General features: G+C 44.7%; 1 protein-coding gene across 5 annotated transcripts; it reads right to left on the bottom strand.

The window, feature by feature from the left end:
* Positions 1-151: 151 nt before the first annotated feature.
* On the bottom strand, positions 152-13,950 carry KIF3B (kinesin family member 3B). 5 transcript variants are annotated; one of them, XM_080404384.1, is made up of 10 exons: positions 13,686-13,762; positions 10,979-11,279; positions 7,384-8,822; positions 6,718-6,819; positions 5,927-6,049; positions 5,697-5,815; positions 5,352-5,465; positions 4,568-4,673; positions 4,176-4,354; positions 152-3,914 (listed from the first exon to the last, which is right to left on the bottom strand). In XM_080404384.1, the coding sequence occupies exons 3-10, from the start codon at positions 8,764-8,766 to the stop codon at positions 3,821-3,823; spliced, it is 2,220 nt and encodes a 739-aa protein (XP_080260510.1). In that variant the 5' UTR covers positions 8,767-8,822; positions 10,979-11,279; positions 13,686-13,762; the 3' UTR covers positions 152-3,820. The 5 variants fall into 5 exon arrangements, with proteins under 5 accessions (XP_080260510.1, XP_080260514.1, XP_080260511.1 ...); XM_080404388.1 differs by having other exon boundaries at positions 152-3,138; XM_080404385.1 differs by having other exon boundaries at positions 10,979-11,274; positions 13,686-13,752.
* Between the last annotated feature and the right edge of the window lie 47 nt (positions 13,951-13,997).

Raw genomic sequence — 13,997 nt, 5'->3', positions numbered from 1 at the left:
AATTGCATTTTACAGCGAAATAAGACCTTCACTTGCCCAGAGAGTGGGTAGATTTTCTTTTTTTCTAAATTAAAACAACATAAGGCTTTGTAAATGAAGAAGGCACTGAACGCTGCCATCACTTACAAATTACAAATGAAAACCAGGCACGTTTTGATAGTTGCAATAAATCTTATTGACTTTATTACACGTTGTATTTTAAGATCACTTTACATTCCTAGACAAAAGAGATGATACAAATAAATATAAGCTGTAAAACTATGGACAGAACTATTGACAGGTTCTTTGTCTACAGATCACCTAGGAGAAGGTGGAGATGGGTGTATCTCCAAGGAGCTGAGAGTTCTCATATGGACAGCTGTGCCCGCAGGGAAAGCCTTGGGCACGTCTCTTCAAAAAGGAAGGGGACTGAAGAAGGTAGTAAGCACCTGGACCACAGAGAGTTAAACCCCCCACTACAGGGTGAAATGCAGCGGAGACAAGTGTTCTCATTTCAGTTCCATCTCTGCATCTAATTATGGCTTTTGCAGGTTATCTCTTCCAATTTGTGATTTAACACTGCAGAAGTGGACCCACAGGAGTCACACTGAACTGTGTTAAAGCCTGGTGCACATTAACCATTACAAACAGAAGAGGGGACAGATCCAGGTTTATGGGTGTCTCACCAAAACTTGGCAAGTACTCCGTGTTCAGTGAAGGCAGACTTAGTACACCTAAAAAAAAATACTAAACACAAGTCTGATCTGATCTGTATAATGCATCAGTGTAGCCCGAGATACTATGACAGAGGTATATATTTTAAAAGATTCAAGCAGCATGCAAGTATTTTTAAAAAGGCGCTAGACCTATGTTAAGGATTTTAAGAAAGTGCTTTAATTCCTACACTTCAGTGTCATGTGGTGCTTGCTCCCAGAGTTGAGGCCTGACTTCTGCTCCATGTCACTTTTTAAAAAAAGATCCCATTATACAGATCAGAGCAAAGACGAGAAGGATGTTAAACATTCCTATGAAGAAACTGTGACGGCGCACACTGTCCGAGGGCCTCTTCCAGGAGTTGGCTGGATTTCCTGTCTTTGGCCGTTAACCTGCAGGAAGCCCAGATGGTTCAGATAACACCCACAGAGGGGCAAACTCGGCAGGAATGTTCCTTAAAAACTTCAACCCAGAGCTCAGCACGTTTTGTACAGCTTAAGACAATGTATTTTATCTTAATGTCAGTGCCACCGAGTATCTGGTTGAGGGTAAGTCCATCACAACGAGAATCTAAAAGCTTCTGTAACAATCTGAGATTGCCTGTGAATACACTAACCCAATCTCCAACCACAGCTCCAATTTACACTGACTAAATAAGCAGTTTTATTCTTTTTCCACCCTACTGTATTTTTTCACCTTGCTAATGAATTTCTACAGAATTAAAAGCAAAGCCTTTCTGACATATTAACCAGCTAGCTTATCAACACTAAAACGAGAACAGTTTGGGTTTGCACTGTGAGTTCCACTGTACCAGTCCTGCTACAAGGGGGTTTCCAGCATATGAGTTTAATATAGAATTCCCTACAGAACAGTAGTGACTGAAGAAGAGTGTGCGCATGTGCAGACACAGAGTTTCTGTGTATGCATTATTCACATAAAACATGTGTACATAGGTATGTACATATACATGGTTATATATTTTGTTGCTATTTCAGGTTTTAGGACACCCCACCCCCCGCCTTGTTTCATTTCAATTCTCTTGAGCACTTACACCATACAATCATCTTTTAAAATGTCCGAGTACCGAAGATTATGTGCTGGAGAGAAAGAGGGAGGAAAGGGAAGAGAAGGTGACATTATATTATGCAACAAGAGCCAATTAAAAGGCTCTCTGTACAACAGTGCTTTATAAAAAGGAAGATTATGCCAGGTTTCCATAATCAGGTTGAAAGAAATCTGTCAGATGCCCACTCTCTCAATTATAAGCAAACTCCTCTTTCCTCCACCAGAACTAATATAAATATATATATATATATATGCACATATATGTATATATATATTAATCTTATGGTCCAGAAAAGCACTCCATGAATCAAAGCAGCTGAGTTAGTGTTTAACCGGGCCCGCTTGGGCAGCTGGCTCACCGAGGCATCATGCCTGCAAGATGCAGAGGTGAGCTGCGCTGAGCATTTGGTTCCTTCTGCTCATGGGGGTCAGACAGAATGGAGTTCTCCAGCCTGGATGAAGTCACTCAGCAGATACTTAACGAGCACACAAGGCAGAGTCCAAGAGCATTTCTAAAACCAGGCAAGTCCTCATACACTCACACATGTCAGTTTGGAGGAAGTCATCAGTGAGGGAGAGGAAATGGAAAAACGTTCACAGGATGACAGCCAACAGCAACCAGAAAAAGTAACATTCCAAGGCTCAATATACAGTGAACTAAAACTTACAGATGAGCTGTGAGACATTAGACAGGGACACCTCACTCTGTCCTCAGGTGACAGCTCCACCTCCCTCTACCCTGCCACACCAGCCTGCAGTGCTACAGGAGCCTGCTTTAGTCATAGGGCAGCTTTGCAAAGAGACTGTCAAGAGCAGTTCTTCCTCCCTTGTTTTCAAAGTAAAAGCCCTGGAATGAATACCAGATTCCATTACCCAGGCTCTGTTACATGTGCTTTCACACCCAGTGGGCTCTGCATGGGCTGGGAGGTGCGAAGAGAAAGCTGCTGACGTGGAATGTGGAACTCCACGGGTGAGGCACAAGAGGTGCCGAACTTGAACCTCCTTAGACACCAAGGGGAGGGACCATACTTACAAGAGTGCACTCAAAGGCAGCTCCACATTCCGGTGCTCTGCCCTCTACCCAGCTTACAGGGGAGAGCAGAGTCAGCCCCGTCAGCCTGCTAGGAGGACAGCTTTGAGCCAATGCTACATTTCTCGTGAACAGTGGGGAGACGTGAGAAAATGGCCATACGCCACCCCAGAGTTTCAAGACTTTGTACGGACACTGGTTTCAAATGCCAGGGGTAAAGATGGAGGCAAAAGAGAGGAGGAAAGCTGTGGAGCTGGCACTGGTATGCAGAGGTATTCTTTGACAAGGTGGTTCCTGCTGGTAGGGGTGAGGTCTGTAGGAGGTCGGTTTAGAGGAGCTCTTAATTATGCCTGTAAACAAGGAAAGGACTTCAGTTTCTACTGCTTCCTTTCTTTTTAGAGAGCACAAAGTTGCTTCCAAGACCCCTCTTTTGTCCTACAGCTCTACAGGGAGGCACAGCTATCTGCTGTGCGCATGCTGACCGCTGCCATCCTTCCTGCCTGTTCAGACCAACTTCTTAACCCCAAATGATGATGCCAGTCTTTCAAGCAGGAAGAGGAAAAACTATGCACCTAGTCAAGTTTGAACAGATCCTCTGCTTTTTAGCCTCATTTCGTTCTCACTATGGAGCTCTGGAGCGGTGGTTCTGTTGAGATGAATTTCAACTCTGTCTTCTTATGGCCCAACAGAAAAAAGCCCAGTGCAGCAAAAGGGCTAGTGCAGAAGGAGAGACGGTGATGCTGTGAGGTGATCCCCATGCTTCCCATTGCTTCTAATACACTTTAATGTACCTCATGCATTTCTGATTTCCTAACTAAAATCTGTTCCCACAGAGGCCAAATGCTGAATTGCAAGTACGTATCTTCCTGTGGCTCAGTGCACCTGGACTGGCACAAGTCAGTTAAACAGCAAAGAGGCCACCTCCAGAGGAAAGGGGCTGGAGTCTGGCTGGGAGTTCTCTCTGCAGGTTTTTACTTGTCTCTGCTCTCAGAAGGCAAAGGCTGTTGGCGCCCTGGAGAGGAACTGCTGGTTTTACTTTGGAACCAGCCCTCGGGACTGTGGGTAGAGCTGAGAACTATGGGTGCCTGCTGAAGAGGATCCCCCTGATTTCCTTCCAGTTTTAGGCCTGAAGAAGTAAAAATGAAAAAATAAACAAAAAACCCCAACAATGTCACCTGTTACTTGTCAAAATTAATCTTCCAAAAAGCTAATTATTTTTTTTTACTGGATTTATTCTCTATAATCAGTCTCAGCTTTCTCTTCTTCCCTATATTCCTTTCTCTCTCTCCTTTACAGCCAAGCTCACGTTAACTTCACTGATGCGAAGCGCTGACAAACAGCAACTGTACCACCATCTGCTAGTCTGCTTACTAAAGGTCCAACTCACCTGGGTTTTGATTTTTTATTTGAAGTGCTCTCAAAGGTTGAAGCATCCACCTGTATCTCATCTTCATCCTGCAGAGCTGCTTCTAGAGCCGCCTGAACTTTGGGAGCAATGGCTGGACCTTCATAGTCTCTCGTTGTTCGGCTGGGCATGTCAAGTTCCAGTAGTACAATGTTCTCTGCCTGAAACAAATAAAAGCAGAATGCAAATCTGCATGTTTTCACACAAATTATTTCCTTTCCCTCCAGAAGCTTATTCTTTAGTACTTTATAAATGTATGCAGGACACTGTAAAAATTTACATCCCATAGAAGAACTCCTCCAAATCCTCTGAAATTCACATTCCCCTGATCAGGAGGGTAAACACAGGAAGGTTGTAACCACATCGGGGCTTACCCTGTACCGAGCCTCTGGACGAATCATCATGGACTTCCTGGCATGTTGGCTCAGTGGCCTTTTGTATCCTACAGCAGATACCGGTCTTTTCATCATCTGCTGGTTCCTAGAGAAAAATATCCAGTCTATTATACAACAGAAACAATAACTCCTCTTTGAGTTTATGAGCTAAAACATCTGCAAATTCCACACAGAAATATGTTTCAAGAGAGCAAAAACTACCTAGGCTGCATTTGCAGGAACAGCTCTCACAGCCAGAGACAAGCAGATAACAGAGTTATCTTGCATCATCTGCTCCCTGCACAAAGGGGAGCATTTCTATATGCTTTTACTATACAGTCTGCAGTTACACTCAGCTGCACCCAACTTTCTAAACCTGCTGTAGAGAACTTTCTGTGTAGAGAGGCAGGATCTAGCCACAGCTCTCATAATAGTAATTATTCTTCAGAGCTTTCCAGTCTAAAGCAGAAAGAAATATGATAGGAATTTACTGCTATTTTAGTAGTGAATGCGCTATTACATATATTCCACATATAACTATTGGGCTCATCTAGAAGAAAAATCCCAGTCTTCCAAGAATTCTCCTAATTGTACATTCCTATTTTATTCAACCTACTAAGAGGAATATTTTTTTTTATTTTATTGTGCAGTAAGAAGCTACGAACTACAGGGCCAGTTTAAATCCCCAATTCAATCCCTCTTTTGATGTTCCTTGTTCTTGACAGCTAGAGGGTTTTCTGTGACCTGTAATTCTATCTCAAGAAAAGATTAGAAATACACTCACTCCAGACGGGTTATGGGATGCAGTTTCCACTGGTCTTCCTCTTCATCAAAGAATGATCTGTTCATGATCTTATTTTTTTCTTCCAAGGGAATAAAATTTTCAATAATCAGGTGCCTACGTGCAACCACAAAAATGAGAAATACACAAGAAACATAATTAGTAGATGACTTCCTCCACTGCTCCTCTCCCAATGACTTAATCCAGCCCTGGAAAAGGAGGAATGTTTTAGTTTTCTCATGTTTAAATTTTGTTCCACAAGCGTGAACAATGCAGTCCCTCCGCTCCCCTCCCAAAGAAACTGCCTCTGTTACAGCTAACAGCAGGCAATGAAGCGATGGGATTTACTTTAGCTTGAGTTCCCTGGTAAGTTCATTTTGGGTCTGTTCCAGTTCCTGGCGCTCCTTGATGTGCTCTTCTTGGAGATCATGGATCTCTGCCTTCACAGCTTGCAGCTTGGAAAACAACTGGAACACACAATAAGTGCCAAAGTCATAACCTGCCAATGTTCCTTTCACTTTCACACAAAAGTTGATTTTATTCCTAACTCACTAGACATCGAATATTTTTCTTTTTACCTTTTTGAGCTTTTTGGTCTTTATGTCCACCTCTTGCTGAAGAGAACTATAGGTCTCCTTCAGCTCTAGTGTTTCCTCATCCCGACTTTCCATCTGTTGCTGGATTTCTCGCTCCCGACGTTTCTGAAGGACGTGACATACAATTAAAGACCGCAATTACATTGCAACCTCCAGGCTGACATAAATGAAACCAATGCTCAGGACGTTTTTACTTCCCTGGGTTCCAGGGCTTTTGCTTTAGCTTCATGTTCTTCCTATCTCTTGCCTTAGAAATACGAGAAGCATTAACTCTTCTTTGTTCTTATTTTGCTACTAAAAGCAGATAGTGTGAATAAGTGCTCAAGCTTCAATTAAAGAATCAAATTTCAAGTTTAGTAATTTTTTTTCTTTTTATCAATTCATCATTGCACTTAAGAATCACCAACAGAAAATGTGTAACAGAAAATTAACTTTTAGCACGTAGTAAACATCCTTCCCTCAAGCTAATGACTGAACTGTCACTCTCTGAGGTCTCCCAATTATTTCTTTACCCACAGACAGTTCCAGTCAAGATATGACATAAATCTTTAAGTGAATAGCTAAAAGAAAATTATTATAAACCTTCTTTACATATTTTATACAATGTAAATAGGACACAAACCCTTCCCCCATCTTTTGAGATAAATTATTGCCATTAAACCAATTTTAGGGTTAACCCTGGGAAAATTTTCTAAGTTTCTCCTGACACAATGTTTTATAAAAGTTCTGCAGCAAGGCTTTTTATACAAAACAATAAATGTTCTTCCTTGTACCTGTTCTGCAATTTCCTGTCGTTTCTGTTCCAGGATTTTCTGCTGTTCGTTTGTGTGATCCACAATGTTTTTCCCTCCCACCAGAAGCTTGCTTTCCATTGCCTGAAAGGAAAAACCAGGGTCAGAAGTTTATTTCAGTGACTACGGAATGCAGCTTTCGCTCATACGGATACCACTTCTTCAGGGAATTCTCTTTCAAGTCAGCTGCTACAAGAATTACTATTTCTTAAAATTCCTATAAAACTGTGGGATTAATGAAATCGTAACTTGCTCAGAATTACACACTGCTGCAATGTGTGGCAAAGCTGGAGAACCAAGACACGGGCTCCCCTGTAAAGTACTTGTTAATGATCTGTGACAGAATGAAGCATTTTTTGTGCTACAGCTTGTGAAAAGATGCGTCATCACACTTTATTGTGCAGATTGCTTAAGATCCTACAAGATGAGCACATAAGAACAATGAAACAACTCATGAATATTGAAATATGTAATTAATGGTGGAAATGTCATCTTCTGTCTTAAAACAGTTTATTTTAAAATCTTTCAATCTAAACACAAATCACTATCCTGGAAACTTCTTGTGAAATGTCTTTCCAAATAGGGAAACCCTCTATTCTCCCCACAGCCTAAACCGCTTTCAAAAAGCACAACAAGGAAAAATTCTACCTTGATTTTAGCACTCAACATTTCTGTTGCTTCTTTCTCTCGTCTCAGGTCCTCCATTTTCTTCTCTTTCTCTTTCAGCAGTCTCATCTTTTCTTCTGCTACCAAGCTGTGATCCTCAACTATAGCTTTCTTCTCAATCTCCAGCTTTTCTTGTTGCTCCCTCCAATAGTCATCTTTGTCATCTCCTTCATCCTCGCCCTCTTCAGTGTCCTCCTCCTCTTCCCCACCATCTCTTCTCCTTTCCCTCCTCTTTCTTTTTCCAATAGACCGTTTTTCCAACTGTGCCTTGAGTCGAGCAATCTCTTCCTGGAATTCTCGTAGCAGAGCATCCTTAGGATCCTCATTCACTCGTGGCTTGTTCTTGATGTTTTTGGCACGATTGGCATACCTCAGCGTTGTCAGAGTCTCCTCTACATTGTACGAGGCAGGGCCTATATTGGCCACCATCACAGTTTTGGCATTGCCACCTAACGAGTCTTGAAGTAACCTAGTCAGCTTTGAGTCCCGGTACGGAATGTGTGTGCTTTTGCCATCTACTAGGGCAGATATAACGTTGCCCAAAGCTGAAAGAGAGAGATTGATTTTAGTAGCTTCCTTTAACCTTTCCCCCTGTGCTCCAGTCTTAGCTTGCCGCTCGCTGCCTGCGAGGTCTACCAGGTTGAGTTTCCCAACACGGATGTGATTCTCGCCATCAAGTCCCAACTCGCTGCATTCGATAGTGATCACAAAAATGGCATGAGATCGTGAGCTGTGTTCGTTCATGTTAGTGGCACCAACGGAGCGATTTTGGTTTCCCACATTCATGACATGCTCTATCTCTTTGACGCTTTTCGTAACAAAGGAGGACAAATCCTTAACATAGACACCTGTATCTGGTCTCTCCTTTAACTCCAGCCGCTTGGATTGATCCTTTGATAACAAGTCTCTGATTTCTTCTTGGTATATTTCCAAATAAGATGCTCTAACAAGGTATTGCTGATTTTGAGATCGAGAGATGTGAGTGAAGATGTGATCGAAAGAATTGGGGATGACCCCTCTTTTTTCAGGATCACCACGCACCCCTTCCATCGTATACGTTTTCCCTGTCCCAGTCTGCCCATAGGCAAAGATTGTCCCATTAAACCCTTGCAGAACAGAGTCCACAAGAGGTCTGAAGGTCTCATCATAGAGTTCAACCTGTTTGGAATTCCAGTCATACACAGCATCAAAGGTGAAAGTTTTAGGCAGTTCATGAGATGTTCCCCGCGGATTCTTCACTGAGACCTGCCCTAACTTGACATCCACGTTAACAACCTTTTCATATGAAGCTGTCTTCTCTTTGCTATTCATTGGCCGGCATCGTACCACCACCCTAACAGACTCGGAGCTCTTTAATTTAGACATGACAGCAGGTCTGTGGCTGGCGTGATATGATCGACGGATGATCCCGTGCTAGAAACCTGAAAAGGAAACAGAGGAGGAAAATGTGAAGGCAGTTTTCAGCCGGTGACAATTTTCCACAAAGCCAAAGATTCAACTCATCTATTCAAGCAGCATTTTGTACTCATTAAGCTACGAGGGATTTTGAAGAATATAAGTAATGTACAACATGAACACTTCATAAAAGCCTGAACTGAGACAGGATTATTTTACCAAAGCCTGTCCCTCAAATGGTATCATTTCTACAAGCTCTGCTGCAAAAAATCTTAATCAAATCACACCTTCACAGTTGGTAGAGATCCTCTTCTTGACCCTTAGAAGAATCATCATGCCTTTTAAACTATTTCTAAAAATAATATGATACTTTTCCATTGATCATCTTTGTAGTCAGGCTTTCTGGTTTATATCTCATACTTTGAAAATCTAGTACAGACTTGCTCTCAGACTTGAAAAGGAATCAGTCAGGTGCTTTAAGTGCTGCACCTACCTACCAAAATTCAAGAGAGAGTTATAAATAAAGTATTTTCAGAGTTGCCTCTTCTTACGCCTCCTAGGTATTGACAAAACCTCATATTTTTGAGACATTTATATTACAATCCCCTCTCATGCGATGTGCTGTGTCATTAGGACCATTCTGCCACAGAAGGTTTAAAACTTATGCCTGGGTTTTCTTAAATGACAGTAGATCCCTGGAATACTGCCCAAACGCTTCTCTCCTCTTGTGCCTTACACTTTTGAAGTCACTTTCTAGAAGCCTGCTTGCAGAAAAACAGGTCTAAATTGCGGTGCAGCAGCTGCAAGGATTCATGACAAAATCATAAAATAGTTTGTCCATTTTCAGGCATCATATCCCCTGGATAACCTGCATTTCAACACTTGGGAAAACTGACGTTACCTTTCCTTTTGGTCAAGAATCAAGTGAAAATAAGTGTTACAAAAACATTTTCAGCCCGTCTTGCAATCTAGCTCACTACAAAGGGAATCATTAAAGCAGCCAAATGCAGCACAGTCTTCCAATGCCTGCAAATATGGTAAAACAAACCAGCAAGGGGAGTGAATTACCCCAGTGAGGTGGGGTCTGAAATCAGTGGGCCACGAAGAGGAGTATTTCCACCACCTAACTGCAGCGAGGTGAGGGTGCATGCAGCCACAGGATGCCTGTGTTGTCCCCTGCCAAGGGCACTGCTGCAGCCTCGTAAATTCAGGCCTGTCACACTCCAACACTGACAGTCACTTTTGGCCCTGCGCTTGCCCAGGGGGGTCCAGGCAAAGCACAGCCACTCCCCGCCAATGCTGGACAGCCACTGTTGTGTACCGGGCAGCCCCAGAACTCCTCATCTTTCTGTTCCACTTCCAAACTTCCTGGTCAATGTTGATCTTGAGTTTGTATTTTTTGCACAAGTATCATCAATACGCTTCACACAGAGAGCAGCATTCCGACTTGCATTCAGCAGGGAGCAGAAGGGAGAGCTATAAGGCTGGAGTAATCTGCATTATGCTTCATCTAATGCTTAAGCAACCAGGGGACATCAGGGTGTGAAGTGGACACCTGCCAGGATTTGCCCTTCTCAGGCTTTTGAAGGTGAGTTTAAGCTCCTTTCATATCACTTATAAAAATTTCATAAAAGCAATGAGTCCTTCGAGCCCACACTCCTCTTCCTATAATGTGACTGCCCTCCGCAAAACGATCCTGCAAACCAGCTTGAGTGTCTTCCTCAGCTGGAACTACGCATCCATTTTTCTCGGGAAAGTGAAGACAACTGTACTTGCTTTAGCTATTTCAAGCACAACAGTTCACGCAGATCTATGCTATTATTTTTTCTTTTGGCAATATACTTTTACTGGGATTTCCCACAAAAGCCAGATCTGCCCAAGCACAGTAACCCACTGAAATAGCTCCTGCGCTGGCGTTCCAGCTGAATTAGGTTTACAAGATTCAGCATCAGTCTTAACTCACGTTGCATAAACCCAGTTCACAGATCCGAATCCTTCAAGACTGGGTAGAGAGGAAGAAACAGGCTGTTGCATCCCGCAGTCATTAGTACAATGAGCTGCCATTTACAACGGAACAAAAAGACTCTGTTACTGCTAAAGCGACAGCCTTACATGGAAGATCTGAGCAGCACAGCTTGTGCAATGCCATGTGATTTCTAATATGCTTTTTTTCCAAAATTACCTTTCAGGAAGAGCTCCGAGATCCTTCTGCCAACTGGAAATAAATGTAAAACTACTACACACTGGGAACCCCAGGTAGCGGTGGCACATGTTCAAGTCTGGCCTTCTCAGGACATTCTCACTGTTCCACTACCAGCTGGATCGACAGCAACCCATGCATCTTGTCTTGATTGTTTTTCACTCAGTAATTGCATGTCTCAGGAGAGCTTCTCAAACAAGGTGACAGAGAACTTCAGGAACAGAGCTAGAGGACTGAGGAAGGCACCATATTTCTAGCCCAATATCCAGACTGTCAATCTGCACTACAAAGAATAACACAAGAGTAACAAATAAACATGTTTAAGAACTGCATGGAAACCTCAATATGGCCTTCAGAATTCCTTTGGTTGTGAGGGGAGAATCCTTGCTCCTCACAATTCTTGTGAAAGTGCATGGTAGCTGCCAAGAGGAAGATGAGGAATGTGGGTTGAATTGACCAAACTAGACAATCATCCAGAAGAAGCACTTCACAACCTGCACAGTGAATTCAAACTACTACAGGAATTTTGGATCGCAACTGAATAAAAATTTTCCCTCTTAATTAACAATGCCGAATAAAGATGACCTTACTGTCTGACCCACAAGGAACACCTCTTCTAGAGTACTAACAGAGAAAGAATATGTGAATGGGGAAAAGTATTGCAGAATCCCAAAAAGCAACTCTCCCTCTACTCATCATGAATAGCTGCATATACAATACACGCTCCTCTGTCCATATCTACCAGACATGTTCCTATAGTTCAAGTTAACCACTGAATTTTTTTGACAAGTTCACAAAACAACTGCTGCTTCATTTGTCAGCACACTTATTTCACATCACAACTGCAGCTTCATTTATTATGGTGAATGTTCACATTGACAAATACTCAAATTAGACATAAATTCTGAAAAAGAGAGCCTTGATTCATTTTATATAATTGATATCCAAAATACTTTGATAAGAAGTGTCATTTTTGAAAGCAACTGTGACTAACTTTAAATGATCAGAATTAAGTTAGTCTTCACATAGACTATTTTTTTCACAAGAGTACACATAGGCATCCATATGGTCACCAGGAAGTTAGCAGTGAAATACCCAGCATGTCTGCTCTGCAACAGCTTTGGCAGAGGTATACACTGAACAAAAATTATGTTGCATATTTGCTGTTCCTCTGGGTGTATCTCATCAACATGAGCTTGAAAACCTTTTGACACCTTTCCCTATTTCACTTGCAAGTCTCTTTTTATAGTCACAAATAACTTACTTCACCCCTGATTTGGGCTATTTTTGTAACAACCTATCACGAATCATCTCCAATTATTTTAGCTACTGCTGTGAAGTTTACTGGAAGCATAACAAATGATGTTTCTTCTCAGATTTACCCAAGTGTGAAACTGAAAATAAAACCAATTAGTGGGCAGTGTTTGTATTCCCCAGAAACTCCACGGCAATGTTTGAGCTGCCCAGAGCGGCTGCCCAGGACAGCCAGCAGAGCGGGGAAGGCCGCCGTACTGTCTGCTCTTCTGCTATGGGCAGGTGGACTTTGTTCATGGAATTAGCTTAGCCTAAAGTGACCCGGGCCTGGTCCCTAAGAGTCAAGGTCAAGGCTAAGATGAATGCATTTGAAGATGTGCTCCAGATGACCAAGAGGGGAGGGTGGGTGGAAATGGAAGCATTGCTGTTTATTTCAGTCAACACAAGGTTGCGCCTGAAAAAATAAGCAATGCCACAATCTGAAGGTAAGCTAAGGTAACCGCTGCTCGTCAGAAACTTTCAGGAGTTGGGACCTGACGGCTCAGCCAGCCATGCCCAAGAAACACCACATCCCACCGCCTACCTATCCCTTATCCCACCTGCCCCGAGGCTTCTCCGCTTCCTGCCTTAAGATTAATAATGTCAGAAAGATTTTCTTGGTACACTACCCAAACTCTTCCCTCGCATCTCTCTGCAGATTGCCGGGTACCACTCAAAAAATTCCATTGCTTTCTTTCAATTTAAATCTTTCAAATATTTGTGGATTCATAATGTCTTGGCTTAATTGCTTGTGTCTTCCCTCCTTCATAAGCCGACTGCCCCTGTTGTTGTCGTTCTCCTCTCACCTCCCTGCTGAATGCCTGGCAGACCGGACACCCCCAAAGCATGTGCCCTGATGTCACTTAGTGTCTGTGGTCACCTCCAGCACGGCACCCCACGGGTGTCCCCTGCCCGGGGAGGTGGCACGTGAGTACGGGACCTCCGCTCCAGCCGGGAACCCGACTTAATTTCTGGTTACAGGGTCACCCGAGCATCACCCACCGCCCTCGCTGCTGCGACAGTGGGCGCAGCGGGGAAAGGGTTCCGGAGGCAGCCGGACACGCGGCCCGATGGGAGAGTGGGGACGGGGGGCCACCCGCCCGAACGGGGCCACCCGCCCGCGGCCTCGCTACAGGCTGCGGCCGAAGCCCGCCTCCCCCGCTCGTTCTCCCGGCCGACACCCCCCAGGCGCGGCTGGGCCCACGCGTGCAAATGGAGGCGGCCTCACGGGCAGCGACTCCCCGGGCTGTCACCCCGCGCCGCACCGGGGCGGCCCTGGGGCGGGTGCCCCTGCGTGAGCGCCGGCCCCTGGGAGCTCCCGGGGCGGCCCCGGCGCACAGGCGCGGGTGGCGGGGCCTGGCGGGGGCCGCACACGGCCGGGCCGGGCCGGACTCACCTGCGCCGTCACCATGGAGCCGCGCGGCCGCCTCCTCCCGCGGCACCGGAAGCGGCGGGACGGCCCCGCCCCCCGGGCGCGACGCACTTCCTTAGCAACGCGCGCGCCCGCCCCCACGCCCGCCACTTCCGTAGCTACCGGGCCCGGTGGCGCCGCCTCCCGCCGGGCCCGGATGGAGCCAGGACAAAGGGGCCACCGCCCCCCGGCGGCCCCGGTGCCTCGCGAACCATTCCCGGTTCTTGCCGCAGCCGCGAGCGCCGGGCTGGGCCCCACCCGGCCGGGCCGCCTTAAGGGCCGGGGCCGTGCCCGCTT

This window comes from Falco punctatus, assembly GCF_963210335.1.
Source record: "Falco punctatus genome assembly, chromosome: 10".
NCBI classification, from domain to species: domain Eukaryota; kingdom Metazoa; phylum Chordata; class Aves; order Falconiformes; family Falconidae; genus Falco; species Falco punctatus.
This window is presented reverse-complemented; position numbering and strand designations above follow the sequence as displayed.

What these genes read in the sequence shown, in the direction of transcription:
- KIF3B (XM_080404386.1), bottom strand. Translation starts at nt 8,766, where the DNA reads ATGTCTAAATTAAAGAGCTCCGAGTCTGTTAGGGTGGTGGTACGATGC. An exon ending in ACCAGGGAACTCAAGCTAAA is followed by an intron (nt 5,466 to 5,696) that starts GTAAATCCCATC and finishes GGTTGCACGTAG; the next exon opens with GCACCTGATTATTGAAAATT. An exon ending in GTCCAGAGGCTCGGTACAGG is followed by an intron (nt 4,355 to 4,567) that starts GTAAGCCCCGAT and finishes TATTTGTTTCAG; the next exon opens with GCAGAGAACATTGTACTACT.